The 24,902-nt window shown below is 38.6% G+C and overlaps 1 protein-coding gene across 1 annotated transcript; it reads right to left on the minus strand.

The window, feature by feature from the left end:
• Window positions 1–1,613: 1,613 nt before the first annotated feature.
• Window positions 1,614–15,498, minus strand: wdr91 (WD repeat domain 91). Its single transcript, XM_088630343.1, has 16 exons — window positions 15,371–15,498; window positions 14,734–14,868; window positions 14,085–14,264; window positions 13,191–13,398; window positions 11,715–11,797; window positions 10,686–10,795; window positions 9,663–9,834; window positions 9,033–9,188; window positions 8,091–8,266; window positions 7,491–7,641; window positions 6,657–6,751; window positions 6,086–6,245; window positions 5,524–5,632; window positions 5,046–5,158; window positions 3,533–3,730; window positions 1,614–2,796 (listed from the first exon to the last, which is right to left on the minus strand). Exons 2-16 carry the CDS (start codon window positions 14,854–14,856, stop codon window positions 2,629–2,631), a joined length of 2,202 nt encoding a protein of 733 aa, XP_088486469.1. The 5' UTR covers window positions 14,857–14,868; window positions 15,371–15,498; the 3' UTR covers window positions 1,614–2,628.
• Window positions 15,499–24,902: the final 9,404 nt, after the last annotated feature.

The raw sequence follows: 24,902 nt of genomic DNA on the forward strand, positions 1-24,902 counted from the left end.
CTTGTGCATTATTTCCACTAAGCAGAAAACGGTACATAACAACATGAACTTCTCTGTCTCTGGAACTTTAAGAAGAATTGTTCAGACACGATGAACCTGATATAGAATGTAACAAACACAAATGCAATTTTTTTTAATTGTGAATTGGCATTAGTTATTTTTCATTATATACACACCCAAACAGGCACAGACAATTTTTAATGTACTCAGCTCCCGGAAAAAAAAGAAAAATCTCCTATATCTACTCAAGAGAGCTTCAGGCACATAGATGTGCTCCTACAACGTGACCAGCTGTGCAGCCATTTTCCATCTGAAACACTGGAGGTTCCACAGCAGATGAACGTGGAGGAAGGGCTTGAAGATCAGCTTGCCTTTCACTCACATCAGCCAGTAAGGTGTAGGAAAGCAGTGAGAAGATGAGCAATCCCAAGCTTTCCCACTTTTCAAACTGCCCTAGGTTTGGATTTACAGCCTTGAAAACACAGAGCACAACCTGTGGTCTGAGTCAGCATCTTTACTCATTAAGCCCTGTCAGGAGCCCCCAGAATTATGTTTAATGGGTATTATCAGATTTTACAATGGAACAATGACTTTTATTTCTACTTCAATACACCATCAACAGACTTTGCAGTCTCTCTTGCGGGTTACTAAAACTTTCAAACGGAAAACTCCTAGGAGTCATGTAGACTCCTATGTCCATTAGGATTTCTAGAATTTAAAGTCTGCTCCTGTGCTTGGCAGATGCTGTCTCATTATAACACTGTTTTGATAACTAATTATTGTAGTTGCTCTGTTAAACACAAAATATACAATTATTACTAGTCGTGTACCTAATGCATAGACATGGAGATTTTGGCAATATACTGTATTAATATAAAAGGAGGGTTAAGAAAATGTAGAATCTAGGGTTCTCACTGCCTACGGTTTTCCTACACTTTTACTGGGTGCCCACCGGCTGATGTCAGTGAAAGGCAAGCTAATCTAAATTTAATTTTAAGTACTGTTTAACTACCGTTAATAAGGTGTGTTGCCTATAAAGCAACTTTGGGTGCACACATTCTGAATATATAATTCTATCATTCATAATCAGAACATAAGAACATAAAGCTGTTCCTAACTAGATCATGTCAGGCATGTCATTTATGTCAATGGCATTCCAAAACCACTTGAAAAACATCTCTGACACATGCTTCATTGGGATTAATATGATACTGGGGTAGTTATAAACTGGTGGTTTTTCGGATTTCTCCAGGTTCTCCTGTTTCTCTCAGCAATCCAAAGACATGCTCTCCATGTTAACTACCATCTCCAAATTGCCGTCCGTATGTGTGTGTAATAAATGCATAAATGCTCTGAACTATAGTTCCGCCTTCAGCCTTATAGATGCCAGGCTTTACTCTGGATCACCAAGACCTTCTAAGGATAAAATGGTAACTTAAAATGTGTAGATGGATGATATTGAAGTGAAAGTTAATTTCATACAGGGGCAACGTAAGCACTAAGTTGATATACTAAGAAGTCTAAGCCAGACAATCGGCAATTATTTACAAAAAATAAATATTTACAAAAAAATTAAAAGCAGAGAATATAAAGAATTAAAATGACAGTGGCAATGTATGTCAGCTGTTTATTCAGGTGATAAGAACAATGCAATACTGTAACAACTATAATTAGTGAAAACACTGATGGGATCAGAATGGAATCTACTCATGTTTCTCACCTCAGGAGCAGTTTATGGTTAACAATTGCAGCAATTAGGATGAATTGCATTTATCCAGTGTTTTTCCATACGGGAGCACCCGTCACCTGCTTGCATGATGTGTGGCCACCATCACTACAAAGCAGAGCAGGCGGAGAAGTGAGAAACTGAATTAAAGAGGAATCTTAGGAAGGCTAGACTGTTCTGTCCCAGAGTCAGATCTAGCTAAGTCAACCTTCTCTTATGGACAGTGAAGGGATCTTTAATGAGTAAGTAATCAGGGCATCTACTAAACATCTTATCTGAAGGATGACAGCTGTGTACTTTGATCCATCTTCCTGTAATAACATAACTCAGTTTTATGCCGTTTGCTAGAGATTTTCCTGCTGTCCCTCTTAAGCCTCAATTAAAGAAGAGATATGATTTAATGCTAATAAGAGTTTCTTTTCAAGGAATTTCCTACTCTGCAACACCATGCTGGGCTTTAAATCAACTAGAATTTACTATTTATGACCAAGGTCAATAAGATTATCCATATGTTTAAGACTTAAACTTAAACATTCTCTTTGTTCTAACCAAGACTGCAATTAGACCTGGATTTCTTAAAGAATTTTTGAGAGTGTGAAGACAACTTATGCTTAACTCAATTACGCTTAAATTAGGCAACCAGGTCATTTAAAGTCTAAATTTACAAACGCTGCTAAATGCACACATTAAATATGCACTGAAACTATCCACATTATATACAAAAAGCAAGTTACAATTTGCAAAAGTATACAGCAGGCAGCAAAAAGCAATACTCGGAATGTTTTATAAGGAAACATCACAGTCGTCGAGGTATAAAAAAGGCAGCCAAAATGCTACAAGCCATAGCAGGGAGAAAGGGTGCCATTCCCCACTGCTTACGTTCTTATGCTGCTAAGCAGTCTTTAGCTCGATTTCTGTGCCAGCAGTGTACTCAGCTTGATCTTTCCATCCATAGAGGCAGTGAGGCAGGTGCCACAGTCCATGGCAGAGCACCAGTCTACTGTGACCACAGGTGCTTTGTGGCCCCCAAGGGACAGGACACTCGCCAGGCTGCTCTCCCCCTCATTCAGCTGCGAGAAAACAGACACACATGCTTAAGACTTCCTTCCACGTAGCTATGATTCCATAAGGCAGTTTGGCACAGCAGTCCCAAAGACTGTGCTTTTCTAGATATGGTCTGTGAGCCATGACTGCTCTGTACTTTCAGAGCCAGTACTAGAATATTGACCCACAGTGAGTTAACAGGAATGAAGGCACCTCAAAAGGCCGAAAAAACCTGATGGGCAAGAGTCTTACTATTTTTGTAATTGAGCAGTCTTATATGGTGGAATTCAGAACGGGAGAAACAAACCACAACCTGTCTGGGGTCTTTCTGAAAATATACTACCACCCATCATGCTTCCTCTTGCACTTGGTGACAATTACCAAGAGAAAAAAGCCTGTCCTTCACCGCATCAGATATTTCGAGAACACTTTCTTTCACACCAGAGACAGTGCGACCCGTGAAATTAAATGATTTTATAAGTCACACTTTCTGAAGAAACATTTAGAAAACCTCTTATCTTCAAGGTTTCAATTATACAGCCCTCAGATATAAAATAATATAATATATAAATAATGCACACAGTGGTGGTTTGTGAGTCATAAGGCTCAAAATGTCATTCACTTTCTGATCAGTCGTTGAAACCTAAAACAAATGTGACAAAAACTGAACTGTGTTTTAACTGGAAATGCATAAACATCTAAAGGACGATTTGTGCACAGAGTACGTCAGCTGTTTGTCCCTGACACAGGTGAGGGTCTTACCCTGTAGATGAGGCCCCCTGTGCTGGAGCAGGTGAGCACGTGATTTCCCTCTGAATCAAAAGCAAAAAGCCGCCCACGGGGAACCTGCACCTGCTTGTACCCACTGTACCCCGAGAGCACAAAGGGTCCAGTGGCATCCTGGGGCAGGTTATACTCCGACTGCTTCACGCCACTTCGGTGGATATTCCACTGGATGAACTGAGAGACAAGGGGACAGAGCTGAGATAAGGTTCCACTTCAGTCTCCCAGTTATATGATCTGAACAGTAGTAGCAGGAACATCAGCCAGGAAACAGCTGTGCAATAAACACAAATAAAGTGTGCCTCTCTCACTGTATTCTGATGACTCATAGATGCAGGGATCCAAGTTTCAGGGACCTGGTTTTAGTCTGTAGACTGAAGTACTAAAGAATAAAGATTTATATTTCTAATCAGAATACAGTCAACTGCTGCAGTTAAATTTATTCATTACAAACAAAACAGTCAACACTCTTTTCCATAGGTATTTTATCCTGGCAGTGGTGGGTAACTTTGGCAGGGAACAAAAGGCTCACAGTTTTATCCTCAACACATCTGAATCAAGCTCCACAGTCTCCTCATGCTTCTATGGATAATAAAACAAATAAGCAGTATGCTCCCCAGAAATGCTGGCCAGGTTTCCACAGAGTAGGGTGGAATTGTCTTCTTGTTGCTTTTAAATCCTTTTTCACTTCAAATCACATAAAGTGGGTGACTAGTTCTCTCTGAAAGTTACTCATTCATCAACGTATTATAATAAAAAAAATCTAAGCTTCTTTTAATCAAAGTTCAAAGCATATTTTTCCCTGAGCGACAAGACATTTTCTGCCACAACAGCTGTGCTATTTTTACTTGGCAAACTGCACAGTGCAAGAGCAGTAAACAACTGGAATAAAAACTTTATCCATTTCTTGCATTCAAGTCCAAAACCAGAACTGAATCGTAGAACTGAATCAAATTCAACGTACACGTCCGTTTCAACCCCATCCATTGCGAGAAAACACTACAATATTTTGTGTTTAGAGATATCCAAACACAGGAGTGAATTGTACATATTTCCCTTTTTTACTGGGCTTTAATGGGTCCCTGAATAAACAAGTTGGCTGTAGGCAGAAGAGTTGCCTACTCGGTGTCAGCATACGTCCCCTGGGTATTTCGTAACCCTAGCCTGTTTGCTAGCTTCACTTTAAATTATGACTCATTTGGAATTTTTTTCCTATATCACTAAATCACCTGCTTAAAGTGAATGGAATCTTAAATTGTTTTAATTGACAAAGTATTATTATAATGCACCATCAATGTTTGGCCAGTTCCTGCCCTTTCATTTTATTCATGCTGAATAGGGAATTAGCACTTCAAACCAACTGAAACGAAGAACAAATCATTACACACGACGCATATAATTGGATAAGCAATACACCAGCACGTCAAAAACAGAAAAACAGCAGTGAATTTGATTTTAATCAGGCTTGCTCAGCTCTGCGAGGTATTCTCACCTTGCCGTCTTCGCCAATGCTGAAGACCGTGTTCTCATCATAGCTGAACTCCACAGAGTACACCTCTCCATCATGGGCCTTCCAGCTCATTGCACTCTCATACCGCTGCATGTCTGGAGAAATAGAGGGGAGTCTCACTCAGAACTACAGCCACAACAGACAGGGATACACAGAGCTGCCTTCACCTGAATAGGCTATTGTGCAAAAGCTCAAATACAACACAACTCCCCAGACCTTCAAATGTAAAGTACTTTGTTTGCAACTTTATATATCAGGATTTATACGTTCAACATTTTTATTTAGTTGTATGTAATACTTTAGCAAGGGTGTTCGCATGTTAGCATGGATGTGCTTTAGCAGGGCTACAAATCTGGGGCTTGAATCGGTCATGCAATTCTAAAACTCAGAATGCTCTTCACTTTCTAAAGGGTGCAGATGTTACAGTATGAAGTTTAGAGGCAGAAGAAATACTACTTACCAAACAGGCGAATTATGCCATCTGCTGCTCCCGTTACCAGCAGGTTCCCATTGTGGTTAAAGGCTGTACAGTTTATTGCCACTGGCCCAGGCTCAAGTGAAAACTGGAGCTAAAATCAATCCAATTCACAAAATCAATACATAAGGATTCCTTTCCCTGAAAGCCCCCGTCTTGATTTAATCCGAGCCACTCCACACAAGTTTGAATCTTTAACAATTCTAAAAACATTCGCTAGCTTGCAAACTGGCCCAGGCTCAAGAGGAAACTGGAGCCAAGGGAGGATAACTGAAGAACAATACAGCCACTAAAATGAAATGCACAAAAACTGTGTGTACAATTTCTTCATCTACATTTAAAAACCATTCTCCGAAGACATTCTTCCATGACAGAAAACAATGCTGGATCTCGGTTTCAAAACGTGTTCTGTAAGGAGTCAACTTTCAGCTGCGACTGTGTGATGGAAGTGACAGAAGCCAGTCCAGCCCTCCACCCTGACGTGGGAACCGGTTTTGAAAGGCCTGGTCAGGCTGCGGTCAGCCCCTCATCACCGTCAGGCCAGTACCTGCTGTTTGACGGTCTTGGTGTCCCACAGCAGCAGCTGTCCGGAGACGGGGGCCGCGGCTCTCCCCCCGCTGTCAGGCAGACTTCCCGACCGAGGGCCGTGAGCGGCTGCTGAGCAAACGAACGAGGTCCCACTGGGGCTGCAGGCCAGGGAGAGGATCCTGAACAGCAGGTGATGGAAAGGAGCAGTGAGTATCAGCTGGCTTCTTCTTTAATTAAATCCTAACTTAATGAATGTGCTGCAATGTCTTCTTTATCACTCCTTTTGGTTGCTACCCTCACTTTGCAGCCTGTTGGGGGTCAGTAATTAGAGGAACAGCACCTGGTGAAAAACCCATTCTTGACAGGAAGGGGGCGTAGGGGATAAGCTCTGTTTCATGTCTCATGTCATTGCTATAGCCTCAGATTAAATAACTGGCCTGTTGTGTGCTCAGAGTAAGGCCATACACACTCTCACTTCATTTCCAAAAATTAGCAATTACGGAGCTTGTGTAAATGTTAAAAAAATACATTAATCGAGTTCTAGGTGGTGCAATAAATGCTAAACGGCACTTCCTGACTTAAAAGCCCACCTTGGATGCAGGTCATCGATTGTCATTTCATACAGGTTCTTCTTGGCTTCTGTGTCATATAGTCGCACTGTCCCTACACCACTTCCCAGCAACAGCTGAAAAAAAGTACACACACAGATGACACTGGAAATAAAGCGACTGTACTGTTACTGCCACTCCCAAAAATCTATATGCATAGCTCATTCTCACTTGCAATTTAAAACGATGCAGGGTAATTCTCTTTAAAAATGAGGATTTAGAACAAACCAGTCTTTACTTTTTAATGTCGGACATTCTGCTACAGCTATACTACATAACAATAAAGTAGTACATGTGAATTCAAATATTATACCATATGTTAAAGAAAATTATAATTACATCAGTGCTTGTGGTTATAATGAATGAAATACAACACCCTGGGCGGAAGTAAATGAAAATATGTTTTTTCACTATAGTGGAGATTTGATATTTTAAAAATCAACAACACTATTAATATGACACTGATAGATAAATATACAATTAATAAATACATTGATAGAGACATCACACAGTAAAGACTAACATCTGCTGCTATAACGATTCCTCTATAGTTTACTGCAGCACATATATTTTTATAACTGTTCATATAAACTTGTCTGTACGTGGACATACAGTATATATTCAGGGTTTCCCACTGTAGCATACAGACCAGGCAGGCCTCCTGGACAAAAATTGTCACACCCTGGCCAATCTGAACACTGCTTATTTAACACTGTTTTTGTGGTGTCTTGTTGCCTCTATGTTATGATTGTCTCAATAAAGCAGCTCACTTAAGATGATGTTCTGACTGAAAAGAAAACACTGCTACACAATTACCAGTCTGTCTGGCTTGGTGGCCCATTCCAGTGACAGAAGAGGAGACTTGGACATGATTGTGGCCTTGGTTTGCATTATGGGGTTAAAGGACCAGACCTTGATGACACCATCGATATCAAGACTTGCCACCCTCCTCCCAGAGCAGTCAACCCTAAGATAGGGACCAAGAACAAAAAATCACAAACCAGGGGAAAGAGGGATATCAGGCAGACTAATATGACAAAAAAGAGATGGGATATTTTAACACCACGAAAAGCATCTGTGCAATAGCTAAAACCCAAAGAAAGAGAAAGATAATGTTCACATGTGTATGCAATTATAGTGAACAAAGAGCCGCAAAAATGTTTAAAATAAAATTTTGCATATCACCAGAAACTAAACATTCTTTACTGAATCAAAAAGAAAAACATGAAAACAGTAGGCCAGTTGTAACCTAATTATCAAATAACTGCAAAGCTAGTTTGAAAATCACTCTCGTAAAAACAAACTAAGCAATACAGTCACAATTAACCATGTTCAATAAATATTATGCATACCAATACTTTCATAAGTCAAAAAAATCAGTCATTTTTGAGGAAGAAACATAACTTTGGAGCCCACCTGCAGTGCATGATGGAAGAGTGGTGCTCTCCATACTCCTCTTGGCTCAGCTTAATGAAGGGCTGTTCCACCGAACCACTCCCCTCCCCAGAGACCCGCATTTGATTGGTCGGTGAATCCGTCTGGTCATCAGGGTGTGGTTCTGCATCTGAACTCTCGCCTCTCTTCTCAAAGCCCTGATGGACAGAAAGTTTGTAGTAATTCACCATACTGTAAATTTAGAAGTTAGATACCTGAGCAGATCCTGCTGCCCTGTTATCCCATGTGAGAACATCAATCACCAGGTCACTTATAATAATAATAACAACTGCTTACACTTATATAGCACTTTTCTAGACACTCCACTCAAAGAGCTTTATAGGTAATGGGGACTCCCGTCCACGACTACCAATGTGCAGCATCCACCTGGATGATGCGACGGCAGCCATAATGCACCAGAACGCTCACCACACATCAGCTATCAGTGGGGAGGAGAGCAGAGTGATGAAGCCAATTCATAGAATTGACTTAATTACTCTGACTGATGATGATTGATTATAGTGTAATCAGTCATAGCATAATGACTTGATGATCAGCTAGATCAATGGTTCTATTGGTAGACTCTGTCACTCAATAAATCTAATCAACAGCAGTAATGTGGGCACTGAACCCAGGATAACAAGGCCAAGCAGACAGCTTGCTTAATGCAGAAACACTGTGGCACGAACAATCAGCTTAATTCTGACAAAAATTTTAGATGCAAGGCAATGGATGTCACAAACCAAACTAGTCATTTAAGAAGAATAACTGTGCAGACTGCAGTGGAACCCATGTGCTCTGGGATATAGAGCCTAGACCAGGAGGAATTTATATTTTTGTTCTCTAGTCAGTGTTTCAGCACACAGACAGGATTCCTGGACAGTTCACAATAACCGGTACGTAAAGGTGTTTGTAACTGGTCACCTGAGCTGGAGGTTTAGAGAGCAGCTCTTTTCTTTCCTTCTCATGCTCCTGGTGCCGTCTCTGTCGAGGGTGACCAGAAGCCTGGTCATTTGTTCCTGCTCCACTTGGCCCTGCCTTTGAATCCTTAGATGTCAGGGCCTCCTTTGATTTCAAAGCCTGAAATACGAAACACTTATCATAAAGACCCCTTTCATAAATTCTGCTAAGCTATTATTTTACTCCTATTGGTATAACAATTGAAAGTAGAAACAAGGCACATTTCTGCTTCTGCAACCAAATTTGCTTTTAAAGGAAACATTAAAAGACAAAGGGTTTAAACCATTTTCTCCAGTTTTTTAAAAGTCTGTGTATTGAACACAATTCTGAAGAGCAGTGATTTTCAACTAATATTAACAGTGAAGGATATTGTCTTCTTCCTTGGAAAGGAAGAGGTGAGAAAGACCAAGTGAAGATGGGGACCGAGAGCAAAATGTCTCATGTAGCAACAGCTCTTAACGTCAAATCCTTAAATATTAGTAACAAATTTACTCTTCTGTTATGCTAAAAACAATACCGTGGTTAATGTAATTTTTGCAGCACTCAACGGTGTGCTGTAATAAGACTGAACTGCAAAACAAAGCTCACACTTACTTGACTGGCTGTGGTGTCCCTCCGCCCCATGGAGGCCTGTGTTGGCGAGGACCCAGCTCCCTGGGGTGTCCTGCCAGGTGCCCGCTTTCCTTGAGGGAGGAACGTAGAGAGGAAAGAGCTCCCTCGCGGCTGGCTGGCTAGGCTAATGCTCCGCTGGCTAGACACCAAATCCCTTCAGAAAAAACAACGAAGGTACGCCAGCTACTGAGAAAGTTCTTCGTTTTTGAAAGTGCTCATAATACGTCTGGTTCATCGGTGATCGAGGGAAGTGCCTGAAATGGCTGCAGGGCAATGTATGTACTTTGAGATGTAAAAAGGCCCTTGGCTTTCCCTGCACGATCAGACAGTCTCATTCACGTTGTCAGCTCAGGTTGTGTGGAGTAAACTTAAAATTATACCGCCATTTTCTGCATAAAAATGAACGGCGTTTACTGAAAACCGTGAATTCTTCCGGTTTTTACTGAGTGACTCAGACTCAGCAAGTCAACTGGCACCTAAGGAATGCGGAGGGAACCTCCTGACCTTCAAGGTTCACTTCAGTTCTTATCCATGACTACATGAGGGAGTTTTCAGCCATATTCTTTGTCAAAGGAAAGATGCTTATGAAGCAAAAACTATAAGAACAAAATCAGATTTTTTCTACTTAGTGTTATCTGTACAACAATTATATATTTTGTATTATACAATTATATATTTTGGCATTTTAACCTCCAATACAGAAACTGCAAGTTGGACAAGTTCAGTACCAGTCTGCGATTGAGCTCACAAAACAAGTTGACATTTTTTAAGCAAGGCATACTAACAGTTTCTTTTTACCCACAGGAAGTACATGAGTTCATGCAGAACCAGTGACAAGTGCAAACATTTAAGTGAAAAATAAGTTTCCTTATTTGTCATGTAATCCAGCCTTCGCGTATGTAGAGGAAAAGGTAGTAAACGTCAACATTTTTTTTCCTCTATTCATCATAGCTCTCCCCCCCTTTCCTGGGTTTTTCCATTTATGAAGCCAGTTCCCATCCTCACAGCTCACTGTCTCCCAGGCGGTCCATGTTCTGTACGTAAGAGGGCAGTTTGTGATGCACCACATCCTCATCTCTTTTCTGCCGCGGCTGTTCAGCCTGCAATGCAAACACCTGTAAAGAGGAGGAGAAAAGACCAAAGTTATGCCACAATGCCCCTGCCACCTACAGTATATGACGCTTATCACCTAGACTTGCTCCAGATGGGCTGTGTACATACAGTACACTCAAACCCTGAATCTATATTCTCTTTGCACTTTGAACACAAACAAGCAGGGTTTAGGATTGTTTTTTTTTCATTCCTTAATGTCAGCTAATGGCAGATGCCTCATCTCTTTAAATTAGATCTGTCTCCTGCCTCATGTAATACATAATGATCCACAACAGATTATAATGATTGCTAATCATCATATTGTGGAAAGGCAATTACAAAAAAAAAGGCCACATAAATCATTCCAATTCTGCTATATTGTGCTGTGTAATGTTTATGAAGGATCACAACAGAGGTTTTGTCTAATTCAAGTAAAACATTACCTGTTTTTCAGCTTGCCAATGCGTGAGACACTACACTGTGACAGATGAGGTATACTTAAGATGCAGCTAAAACATGGGAGAAATGTCTACCAGCTAAGCACACCAGCTCTGCTTCAGTAGAGTTGGAAAAGGGCAATCTCACTGTCAGTCTCACCCAGTTTGCCACACTGCCATTATCCAGTGGAAACCACTGACCTAGTGTCACTGACCAGCGTTACAAATGATCTGGCATCTCAACGTTTACCCATCCACAACAGATAATTTATTACATTCAGCACGCAATAGGAAATGTCTATATTTAAGACTACCTATGTTTAAACCATGAGTTTAACAGCCTATCCACCGAAATCAAAAACGTTTAAGTTAGGTGTTTTAATACATGGTTTCCTCCACAGAGGACTACCAAACTAGTTTCACTCAGAATCAGATTCTGAAATGAGTGTGAAGCACACATGGGATCTCCCATGGTCTGCACAACTGTCCAGCCCAACTTCCTTACCGTCTGACGCAGCAGCTCGTTCTCTTCTTGAATGGCACCATTCCTCTGCACCTCCGCATCAAAACTCAGGAGCACTGGCAGGGGTGAGTGGGTCAAGGACTCAAACCCAGAACTTCCCAAAGTCGCAATACATACTAAATATCCAAAACTTCTTACTCTATTCATACGTGTAAACTATTTTTTATAGAAAAGTGAAGTATACAGATTTTGGTTATTGATTAAATCTGCTTGGCATCATTTTGATTATCGAGGACAGATGGTGATAAACTCATGCGACGGCTTATTTTGCCACAGGTGATAGGCGATCTAACCTGTTAAATGTCAAACACGGTGAAAATCCAGAAAGAAAGGGAAACAACTATATACCTCACAAAGAACAATGCCTTTATGTCCTTGGTATGTCATACGGTGAACTACATCAGTGCAGTTTTACTTTTATCTAAGGCTCAAAGACCAGTGAACAGGCACTTTTGGCACAGACTCTACAAGAGGCATGGCACCATAACACGAGAGACGGCATCTGAAATCTAGTGCAAAGCATGCATCACAGATATGCAGCATGTACTTTTTTCTGTGGATGACACACATGCTACTCGCCTGTAACAATCACAGCAGGCGCTACAGCTGATCAACCTTGTGATTGACAAATCGGAAATATGAATCTATCCATGTCATGTCTATTCAATAAAATTTCAGTGACTCTGCCACAAAAAGATGCCATTTCCACGATAATTGTGAGTTTACTGCAATTATAAGTGAGAGGTTTCTTTTCTTGCTCATTTGGCCTGTTGATGTGTGAATTTTGAAGCTGCTTTGCCAAATGAGTTCTCCATGAGGAGTTTTATTGAAAAAAATATGAAACTGTAAACGAAACTAATTTCTCAAAGTGTATAGCACTTATCATCCATATAATTGAATTATCAAATTCCATATAAAAAAATCAAAATAGTCTGAGCATTGAGATATTACATTCAAATATTCAAAATCCTCAAAGGCATTGATAAAGTTAACCCAGCAGATTTCTTTAGAATGAACAGTGAGACAAACAAAGGACACAGGTCGAAAACATTTAAAGGGAAGGGCTTTTAAAACTGAGAATAGCTGGCACTTCTTTACCCAAAAGGTTGTGGGTGTATGGATCAAGTTGTTAACAATGTTGTTAAAACCAATGTTGTCATGACAATGTTGTTTTGTGACCTCTATTTTTCATAAAACAGATAAATATTTTTAAAAAAATGACATCTAAAATGCTATAACTAATTTTAATTGTCTATATAAGAGACATGGAACTTGCACAGATCAAATGCAAAACTAACACAACGTATTAATAAAATGACAATCTGCTCAAATTCTTTAAGAAAACCAATAAATGAAATGTCCGTCTTGTAAGTAGTGGAGCATGTCATTCGTATCGTGAACACGCCAGTGAGGGAAAGTCACTGCACGGTACCATGCCAGCTGGGGGTAAAAGGATATGCATACACTGGAAGAGCACACTGAGGAAGTTGTGCAGAGAAACCAGGAAGGTGTCAGCCCACTGGCGGGAGAAGTAGGGGGCAAACGTGGGGTTCTGCTCAGGGGTGGGGATAAAGGGAAGGACGAACCAATCACGCCATTCTGCCTGGCCCTGCAGCTCCACCGCCTGCTTCTGAAAAAACTCCTGCGTTTTCTCAAGGCGGTTAGACTGGAAGAGCAAAAGAAATCGAGAGACACGAGAGACGCAATGAAGTCCCAGAAAGACATCACACCAGCGACAGTCACAAAATTAAGGCAGCTCGAAGCATTTTTCTACACCAGAAGGGTTAAACTGACATTATTGAAATAACATGATCATGTATCCCCCCTTTGCCTTCTGTGATGCTCAATACTTTCTCAATGTTTAAAATCTCTGCACTTAGTGTTTTCCCATTGCACACACAGATCTGGCGTGGTTCATCCTGCACAGCTGAGTAAGGTTTACTTTTTGGGCATAATGTGAAAAATCAAACAATATGAGCAAAAACCCACATATAGTACACAGGTAAGGTTCCAATACCAATATACACACGGCATACCGGAAACCGTCAATTTTATAATCAACACTTAAATCATTACAGTACATTCAGTCAATAACCATCTCAAAAAGAATAACCTGTCTTCTAAATGATACCACAGTTGGAACTAGGTACATTATTTTAGAACTCGAAGTATACATTCAGGAATTTACCAGAATGATGACCACTTACTTGTAAGAATCACTACTACAACATACAGTAGTATGCACTGTAGCAATAGTAGTAGGGGAAATAATTCACATTTGTGTTACAGGAGTTATCAGCAAGATGTTCATGCACATTAAGGACTGAACCTTGTGCTGAGGAGAAATAGTACCTGCACCGTGTAGACAAGGTAGTAACGGAAGAGGCTGGTCCTTAGCTTGTTCACAGTCGGGCGGTAGATATCCTCCAGTCGGCTGAAGAGGCGGCGATCCAAGTACCCCCAGTACTCTCGCAGCGCAGCGAGATCATAGCTCTGCACGAACTGTTGGAGCTGGTCAATGATTTTATCCACCTGCGCAAGAGCCGACAGCCTCAGTCACTCGTTCCGATATTCCACGAGTAGGCATACAATAAAAATACAAGGAAGAACCACAGCTCGAATTCTTCCTGAACACGGCAAAGAACTCCAGAATGGATGTGCACTGACTGAACAACGGGATCTAAAACAGCTATTACAGCCACGAAATTACGGCTTACTTCGATGGTTGTATTCTTGTAAGGTATGGATTTGTGTCATTAAATTACTTACTTCAGAGACAGGTTAGATCCTAAAGACACCGAGCAGTACATGTGAATGGCGTCTTTTTAAACGCTACATTTTACTACGAGAGCATTGTATCAACATTTATTCCACTGCGAGCTGCCTTTTAAGACAATTCTTTCAGTTTGTGGTGCTCCCAAAGTTCACGTAACAACGACCGCGTCCAAAACCAAAATTTCAGATAAGGCAGTCAGCTGCAAATACTTTAACGTCAACCTACTCGGAATCCCTTTTCTCTGTCGGATTTAATTTCAGCATCTAGGTGTTTCAGAGTGCTTGTAAAACCACGGTATATCAAATACTCCTTCACAAGTTCGTCAGTCCTCTCCACCGCAGACCCCATAGCGTCCTGACGCTGTGAAAACAGGGAAACCGTGCAGAGACAATTCAGTTTTCATTGACGGTGCCAGAGTAGATGGTGCAAGTGCATTTTCATTTTAAAATAAACGGGAAAAGGAATTATCATCAGAGATCGCAGCGGTTAATTCTCGAATTGAGCACACGACTTTTATTTCCTATTGGTATTGAGTCAATGTTAACTTTTTTATTAGATAAACTAGTAGTATTTAGATATTCAGTTACAGGAAAACAGCACAAATCTAGTAAATCCAGCACAGATCAATAAAAAACTAGTGGCGTAAATGACAGGTTTTCTATCATTTTTCATTTCGTCAGAGACATGAAACATGCCATCACCAACTTCAATAGATCAATTATTGGTTAAAGGCTTATACGACGCCTAATACACGTCCGTGAACAAAATTTTCTCTACTCTTGGTTAGCAAGAGCATGCTTTTTTCGGTGGTCAGATTAAAAGATTTATTAAAAAAACATCATAATTAAATGTATTTCCCTACCAGTGTTATTCCTGCAAGCCTCAATAAGCATCAATCCTTGTGATCTTCACTTCCTCTTCTCGTTGTTTTTGCCTTTCACGTGACTGAAGCTGCTGAAGATCATGTGACAAAGGAAAACCTTCACACAAATGTGACCACGTGCCGGTGAGTGGGAGAGTTGAAACAGCAACCAGTCCTAGAGGAAGCAACACTGCTAAGATAACCAAATAGATGCATGCATTACGTAAATGTGTTTTGTTACACTATAAAAAGGTACCATGCATCATATTTGATAAACTTCGTTTCTTAACAATAACTTGAAGCTTAGGGTAAAAGATTGCTTGATATTTTGATTTCTTTAGCATGTCTTTCCTTGCATGATGCAAAATTATTATTATAATTATAATAATCGATATAGGTAAAATAACATAAATGTTTTTGCTGTTTTTAAAATGCGATATCGTGAAACACTGAATTGACTGATGTGCTATCATCTTACAAAAAGTTCTTTCAAGCTAAAACATGAAAGCTGAGTTAGTGCTACAAAAAGCTATCAAATAAACAATGAAGTTGTAAAGTTTTACTAAACCAAATATTTTAACGATTTAATTAGAAAAAAAATAAATGATAATTTTGGAAAAATCGACATCTAAGAGAAGTAGGACTGTTTAATCAGTGAGTTTTGACTACATTTTTATGGATGTCTGCTATATTAGCAGTTTTCCAGTTCATAGGAATAACTTGTCTCAAAAGGCTACTGGATTTGTTGAAGGCCTATGAATAACATCTCCTATTTCTTTACATTACTTACACAATCAGGAACCTGGAAATTTGTTAATCTTAAGAGCTTCTAGTATGTGTAATATTTCTGTTTCTCCTATTTTAAAGTTATTGACTGTTTTTTTTAATAAAGAATTTTTTTTAACATGAAAAAGACGTGACTTTCCTTAGCCTGAGAATATCACGAGGAATTAGAGGATTTGTCTCCTCTTGTGAGTTAGCGAAGATGAAAAGGGGGCGGTGTGCTCTGTAGCACATTCTGACCTCTCTGCCACCAAGCCACAGGCGCTGAATGAATCAGTCCATCTCTGGATACGGAACAGTGAACGTGACTAGGGTACATGTATTAACAAGTAGGTGTTAATACATAAAAGCCCTCCACTCTGCTTCTAAGACAGATAAGGAGGAAAATAAAGAATGAAAAAAAAATAGTTCAAGTAGGGAGCTGTATCAGCATGTGTAGGCTGCAGAGGAGCAAGATAAGATAAGATCACTTTATTGGCCATATACAATTTGTTGTATTAGGAATTTTTCTTTTCACATACCCCAGCTTGCTCTCCCTGTGACACACAGACAGGGAGAGAAGCTGGGGGTCAGAGCGCAGGGTCATTTATATGGTGCCTCTGGAGCAGTTGGGGTTAAGGGCCTTGCTCAGGGGCCCAACGGAGTAGGATTCCTCTCCCGGCCGCGGGATACGAACCAGCAACCTTCCAGCCACAGGCGCAGATCCTTAGCCACAGAGCCTCCGCAGTAAAGGTTTGTTCCATCCTGAAGAGAGAAGAGAAGAAACATAACTTTTTGGCTGTGGAGCCTTCTTTGGGTGTGAATGGCTGCCCACCCAAAGGAGGCTCCAGAACCGAAACGTTGTGTTTTTCTTCTCTTTTCAGCATGGAATAAACCTTTACTTGTTTCTATAAAAAACAAAATATAACCTTAGATCTAGGTGACATAGCGAGGTTTTAAAACATAGATGCATAGATTTTTTTAAAGACTTGTGAATGCCATTTAATGGACACTTACATGATTATATCACATCTTTTGATTGTAATATTTCAGTATTTGTTCTGTATCTGATCTGTTCTGTATCTGAAATAAAATGGAGGATAAAACATAATGAAGCTGCATCCAACAGGGGGCATAATTGTCTAGGAACACTTTTTTCCTAGGTTCCACACAACAACCTCCTTTGCCCTCTTCTTGTGTTATTCTGTTTTATATGTTAGTACAGGGAGTTCATATCTGCAGCAATAAAAATGGCACAACTTAATTATGACAGGAGACGTGTCAGTTTATGTAAATGCAAATGAAAATCGTACCGCTTCCCTTTGGACTTCCATTGTGTCAGAATCAGTAACTGTTAATACTAATCCATTTTATGATGATCCCATCTGCCAATCAAAGTTTCACTGTTTGAACAAAATAATATGTTTAGTTAAGTAAGGGTTCGTTGATGAAATGCTTGAAAAAAATATAACACTATTCATTTAAACAACATTTTAATTTACAGTTTTTCCGATTAGCCACAAATTAAGCAAGAGAATCAATGCTCCACCTACGTAAGTTTTGACCATATCCATGGAAACAGAAAAGGATGCTTCTTCGTACATTAAGGATTTATTGCCACATTTTGTCTGCTCAAAAGCTGGCATTTACACTCGTCGTGCACTGCCTTTTCCAGTCACAACAATACGGGACCGAGGTGGGAAAGGGCCAGAAATGTCTATTGAAACGCAGTGGTTTTCCTTCATTGTTTTCCGTCTTGCAAAACAATTTAATATTTTTAAAGAATATTACCTTACACTGGATTAACTCGGCTCTAGACACTCTAGCTTTTGATGATTGTTTGCACAAACTAAACTGAAAATGGTTTTGTGCTTGTATTTGTGTATCATGCAATGCCTGTAGGTATCAGGTATGTATTAGCAAACATGTAATAGGTACAGTAAATTAAATAAGGAATGTTCATTAGACACTTCATGATCAAGTACATCAAATTTGTTATCCAAAAAATTGTGCATGAATGATTTCAATGATGTTTCCAATAAATACATTTTCACAAATATGTACTCAGAACATTTAACCAATCAAGTATTGTAAGCATTACATTCCAATCACACTAATAAAGTATGTAAATCACAATTATGGTGAAAACCTTTCACCCTGGAAGGTAGAGGTGATTAGACTTTCAGTATTTCTGACTTCAGTATGAGCAGATTGTATGTCACACAAATAAAGTGTCTGTGACTCAAACTACAGTACGACACAGGCTACGTCATAAAAACTGAACACGGTAATATTTGCCAGAACATGGACTGTCGGCATTTGAGAAAGGAGAGAAGACCCCTTGTAGAGGAAGATACGGATGAAAATGTTAAAAATTGAACTAAGCAAATACCCAAGAGTCCCACAGAGGAGTCATAGGAAGAACAGGGTTACAAACAAGAGGAGCCTTCATTCCCAGTTAAGCTGTTGGGTAGAGAATTGGTATGAAGATCTTCAACAACATGGTTGGGTAGCGTCATCCATACTTTCCCAAGCCTTTGTGTAAAGAAGCACCACCTCTTCTTGGTTTCAAATTCATTTACCTGTAGTTTCCTACTTGAATCCCGTCTCCTTGTTGTCGTCTGTGATTCAGTTTGGTTTAACCTTGTTGTTTGAATTCAATTCTACACTTTTGATGAGGTATTCCAGCTTTCTGTTTGCCTTTTATATAGCTTCCCCACATTCTCTAGACCGTGTGAAGGATATGGCTCTTAGGTTTTTTTTTCATAGGTAACTTTTTCAAGTTCAATGTTTCCTTATTAAATGATAAAACATTATCAACCAGATGTGTTCCCAGTCTTGAATTCTATCTAAATCTTTTTGAATTCCCTTTTCTTCTTCTATGGTGTTTTCTAATCTTTTTATTGCTGATATTTTTTTTTATTTTGTTATCATCTGTGGACATCAGCGGCAACTATGCCAGAGTAAGATTAACGAATATGAATTAAGAAAAGCGGTGACTATATATACGTGACTAAGCAGTGACTTATAGTATTTTTCTGCGCTTCTCCACTCTTTGTGTTCTATCCATTAACCAGTTCTTAATCCACACATACACAAAAATATATATTGGAGTAACCAAACTCAAAACAATCCAGATAACTGAAACGCCCTGTCCAGTAGTCATCATACTAAATCACCAAATAAAAAAACTGAAACAGTCTTCTTTCATGTTCAACATTTATCATATTTAAGGTTAAATTAAATATATTACTTTTCTAACTGTGTCACAACAATTTGTCTAACCAAGCTAAACCTGTCCCAGTGTCCCTCCAGGCAAATGTTCTGCTCAGAGCTAGTGAAGTGAGTAATGCTTCTTGGTGACTTCAGAAATGCCTCACTCCTAATATATGAATGCTGCTGGAGCTCCCTAAAACTTGTGCTGTATAAATTCGATTTGCCAATATATCCCCTTGAACACAAGATCATTTATTTGATAATTTTTGTATTTTTTACAAAAGAATTTGATTGACATTGTGAGCATAAGAAATGCGTGCATGTTATACAGTACATGACAAGCAAATTCATACCCAGTCTAATAACCCATAGATCTAAAAAATACAGATTGTACAGACAGAAATCAGCATAGGATTCTTTCGCTTATTCACAAAATTAAAGATTTATATGAGAAAGAAGAAGAAATATGTAGTTGATTATTTTGGACAATATGCCTGCTGTTTTTAAATACAGTATCTATTCTTAATCATGGCTCTCAAGTCCTTCTACATTTTGTATAGTGCATTACAGTTAAATTCCAAAAACATTAAGACCTGTTGTATAATTTGTATACATTCTTAACACATTTATAATAAATGTTCTATGTTTTGAATCATTTACTGCTGTGCCTTTTCCCCACTGAATCCTAACAGTATCAATTTGATTTTACGGGAATCTAATCTGTTTGCTTTAAAACAGATTTTCTATCTGTGTTTTTTTTTCCTTAATGAATGGGGAACTTTCTATGTAAAAAATAATATATTTTCAATGTACAAATATTATTTATGCCGTTAGCCTCACCAGGAAAAGCAGACTGCAAATGGATGCATGGATATCAGTTTTGCTTTAGTTCCCATTCTTGGCTACTTGTCTTCTATCCCTGAAGTACTAGCTTTCTGTTAGTCAGAAGCAATTACATATATTTGTGTAAGGTTTGGAATGTAGTAGTAATGTAAACAATAAACATTGTCATAAATATGGTGGCATCTACTGTTCTTTATATCTAAAATGGCTTCTATACACAACTGCATTCCTTAGTAAGGTCTGGCCCAGATGGAGCTGTAATATACAGTATATAGCTCAAGATAATAATAATGGTTACAATAAAAGGTGGTCATTCGTTTCATCCAGCTAGTTTGTTCTTTTTTCTCAGCAGCAAACATATCCAAAGACTTTATCCAGCTCTTTGTGCAACACTTTTGGTACATCAGCCAGATTTGGAGGTTTCTACATCCCAGCTCACAGATGCCCCCATGACCACACACGGGGAGAATGAGGAATTGTAGACAAAGTCTTCCAATCTGCCCACCTTCAAGTCACTGTCTGTCATCGGCTACACAGTCCAATACTGGAGGTTTAGCAAACATTGGAGGAGAGGCGCATCTCTTACTTAATCCCTGCAAGCAAAGCACCCAGGAGGACACATTGTGTCACTGAGAGCCGAGATATTCCTAGCATTAATCCCACAACCCAAGTGCCTCTTATTCCCGGTTTTAAAATGCACTTGCACGTAGTGTCTACTTAATGTCTTCTGGTTTGTGTTTCACTGCTGATTTTAAAGAATCCCTGTGTCGATGCCTTGGAGTATTCTGAATGCTTGAATCAGTTCCCCTTATAGTCTTCTTCGATCAAGACTATAAATGTTCTGTTCTTTTAGCCAGTGTAGAAGATTCCTTTGAATGCAGGAATGCATCTAGGTGCTCATTTCAGATTTCAGCATTTTCTTGTGCCTTGTATCTAAAGCCTGCTTTGTCCATGTTGTGAAGGTCTTTCATGTCGTGTAGCTCCAAATTCAAGCCCATTAAACCCTTTGAGGAGGATTCAGATTTTATGGCAGTCTTTGCAGATGTTGTTTGACTGTATGGTGTTTTTCAGGATGCTCTACCTCTTACACAGGTCATAGATTGCAGGCCTTAGGATCATTTTATCAAGACTTCACTGTTGGTTAATTGCTGACCGATTTGTTTGTGTCTAAATTACCATGTATTGAATTTAGATATACTGTACAACACATCTGAATTTAAGTAATGAAAAAGGGTGTCACTTTTTTAAAACCAGGCATTTTATGCTTGATATTTAAGGTGTTACTGATTATATAAGAACATAAGAAAGATTATAAACCATAGAAAACCATTTGGGCCACCAAGCTAATTTGGTATGTACTGTAGTAGTTAATTGATCCAAGGATTTCATCCAGGCATCTCTTGAAAGAAACCAGGGTATCAGCTTCAGCAACATGACTGGGAAGCTTGTTCAAATATAGAATATAACACTTTCTATTCTGTCAGGGTTTTATAATATATTGTAAAAGGGGTATGCAAGACAATGTGTATGGAGTTAGCTTTGATTCAGTCAGTATGTGCGGCAGATATAAAACCAATAAGAACTATGTTTCATAAATGTCAGGAAACATCATTAATTGCTCTCTGATATTTATTCTGCCTGTTTCAATGTACCTGTCCCATCAGAATTCAAGGAGTCTAAACCTGTAGCTTTCCTTCAGATATACCCCAAAGGTAAATGATACATAAATCAATGTAGCCTTTAAACCAAAAGCAGAAGCAAAATCAAATAAAACCTTTTGAGGATGAGTGAAAGTGTCTTGAGAAAATAAAATGTGCTAACATGAGGAATAAAGCCACCCCTGGAGCAGACGTGCTTTTCTCTATAATAATAATAATAATAATAATAATAATAATAATAATAATAATAATAATAATAATAATAATAATAATAATAATAAAAAATGATGGGTATATACAAATTAACACAGTATATTAAACAAAATTAAAAACTAACATTTAAAAGTGAATTTTAAGAAAGATGCAAAATGCGCTAATTTTGAGAATACTTAAGATGAATCACAAGACACAGGTTTACTATGGATGTTGTCATCCAGTAATTTTAGTATGGATAGATTATGCAAAATTGATTACACCGTAGATCCTTCTATATGTACTCTTCTTAACTGGAATTAGGATATGATGAATTGTGGAAAACTCACTATGTCTTCAATTGGCTGAGCAAAAACCTAAAACCTTGCAAAAGTTAGGTCAGCGGTTGCCCCCACTGAAAAAGTGTTTCACATTTTTGAATATTTAAAAAAAAAGCTTCCAGTTTAACGTGAGGATTGGAAACAGATACTTGACTGCAATAGACGATGCCAGGTAAGGATTTTCTTTCTGAAAGACAAGACTCGAAGCTCATTTACTGCTACCAATCTTACTGTTATTTCCTAAAATTACAGTTAATGAATTTGTCATAGATGCCTGGACTTGGGAAAGTGTTTTACATCCATGTAGCCTGTTGCACATTGACAGCAAACAACAACAACTGCCAGGAGAATTTTTATTCATTTGGGTTTGGAAAACTGCACCTTTTATAAAAATTCACATTATTGTGATAAACCAGGTTGCTTGCAGCAGATCATTACTAGGGTGAAAATAATGTTTAATTATACCACTGCCAAGCACACCATAATTTAGGTTGAACTAAAACTGAGGGAATGCTAATTTCCATTGTCAGCACATTATGGGATAAATACTCTGCTATCTTGCTAAAATAATCATTAATGTGAAATGTTCTGAAAAAAATCTTAATTTTTAAAAACATTGAATCAAGAAATGCAGTCGTTAGATGACTAATTATATTTGGTCTAAATAAACTAAAGTCTATGAATAAGACACTTAACCTTCCCCAATCAAGTACTGTCCTTATTCCTACTAGGTCGTGGATAAGGGTCTGGAGCTGTGCAATTACGTTTTTTTTTATATTTTTGTGGAAGAAATAGTTCCATGGAAATGTAAAAAGACAATGTTTACTGGTAAACTGGAGCATGCTACTGCAATGAAACTTGAATGTAACAAGATTTACAAATGAGAGGAGAATCTTCAGTACATCTAGCTCATTGTCTTTTAGTAGCTATTTGATCCAATGATCTCATCCAGCAGATCCTTGAAAGAAGCTTCAAGGGTATCGGCACTAACAACATGACTTGATAAGGTGTTGCATCTTTCCACAATCGTTTGTGTAAAGAAGTGCCTCCTGAGCTTAATTTCACATGCATTTATCTCCTTAGTTTACATTTGCATCCTACTGGGACATATTTCACTATTGACCCTGAAGAAGTTTACTTTGTCAATGTCTTTGAGGAATTGGAATACTTGAATCTGGCCCCTTCGCAGTCTTCTCTCTTCAAGACTCAAAAGATTTAATTATTTTAGTCTGTCCAGGCGACACATTCCTTCTCAGGACAATTCCTGGACAAACAATTTTACAATTCTGGCAACGTATAGTATTCTAGAATTTCCATGGAATAAAGTTTGTACCTTTCCAATACAACTGACACAATTTTTAGTTGTGTGGTTTCCTCAAAGTTTGTGTTCCTTGCAGTTTGTCTCCTTAAATGCTTGAGAAAGATAAAGAAAGAAAGGAACCGAACATAAGCAAGATTCAGAATTTCAAAGCAATCCTAACTGACTCCACGTACTGTAAGTTAGTTCAGTTGAAAGGAAGCCACCACACCACAAAACAAAGGCTGCCTATCATAATATGCATTCTGTAGAATAAACCCTTAATTAAAAATAAATAAGTAAAAAATTTCAAATTTAAAATAATTTCAAATTCTTACAAGCAGTCCAGCAGACTCGTCATAGAACTATATGCATCTGTTGTAAATTGTCTATTTGCAAGACAAGGATAAGCTACTGTATCATAGCTTCTCATACTGTATAAGCGGAAATCAGAGCTGAAAAATTAGACATTAAAACAACACCACTTGGCATATGCTAACATCTACATAAATCTAAAATTGCCTTATTGTTGAAATCTGAGTAAAATATTTAAATACTAAAGAATACTCTATTAGGTACTCATTATTTGTAATTTAACACACTAAACCATTTGTTTAGTTTTAGAGAAGAGTTTTAAATTAATTCGAAGTATTCTTAATTGTGTTGTGATATCAAAGCAAAATAAGTAGAATAGAATGCAAATATATCTTTTAATAGCTGCATAATAAGCTCTTATCCCCATAGTCATGATGAATAATTGCATTCAGATGTCCAATAATATGTCTCATATCCAAATCTAATCTGCCAGTTTCTAATTATTTCACAGCATGCAGGATAACACTAGGGATTTCCGTAGGATTTTAAAAGTTCTTATTATTGACAAATCCCATTTACACTTCTCACTGCTTGTATCATCATCATTAACAACAGTCTTTCTCGTTCACTGCTGAATGAACACATCATTAAGACTTTCCACTTCTCTCTATCTGCTGCTTTCCGTATTTTAAGCTTACTCCAGCTCTGATCTTTTTTAACTGTTCGACTGACAATTTACTGTTTTTCACTGTTAGCCTTGCCCATTTATAAAAAGAGAGCAGCAGGTTCAGACAAAATATAGATCCTGGTCTGAGCTGCATTGCCTAGAATCCTGTAGGAAATAAGCTGCTGCCATCAGTCACCTGACCAGATGAGAAATGACAATTGGTCAGGAAACAAATTAAAAA

This window comes from Lepisosteus platostomus, chromosome 4, assembly GCF_059453375.1.
Source record: "Lepisosteus platostomus isolate fLepPlt1 chromosome 4, fLepPlt1.hap1, whole genome shotgun sequence".
Taxonomy (NCBI): domain Eukaryota; kingdom Metazoa; phylum Chordata; class Actinopteri; order Semionotiformes; family Lepisosteidae; genus Lepisosteus; species Lepisosteus platostomus.

Excerpts from the sequence above, each read along its gene's own strand:
- wdr91 (XM_088630343.1), bottom strand. The coding sequence starts at position 14,856 with ATGGGGTCTGCGGTGGAGAGGACTGACGAACTTGTGAAGGAGTATTTG. Across the intron at positions 9,189-9,662 it reads GGGACACCACAGCCAGTCAA|GCTTTGAAATCAAAGGAGGC; the intron begins GTAAGTGTGAGC and ends TTCGTATTTCAG. Across the intron at positions 8,267-9,032 it reads TCTCTAAACCTCCAGCTCAG|GGCTTTGAGAAGAGAGGCGA; the intron begins GTGACCAGTTAC and ends TCTGTCCATCAG.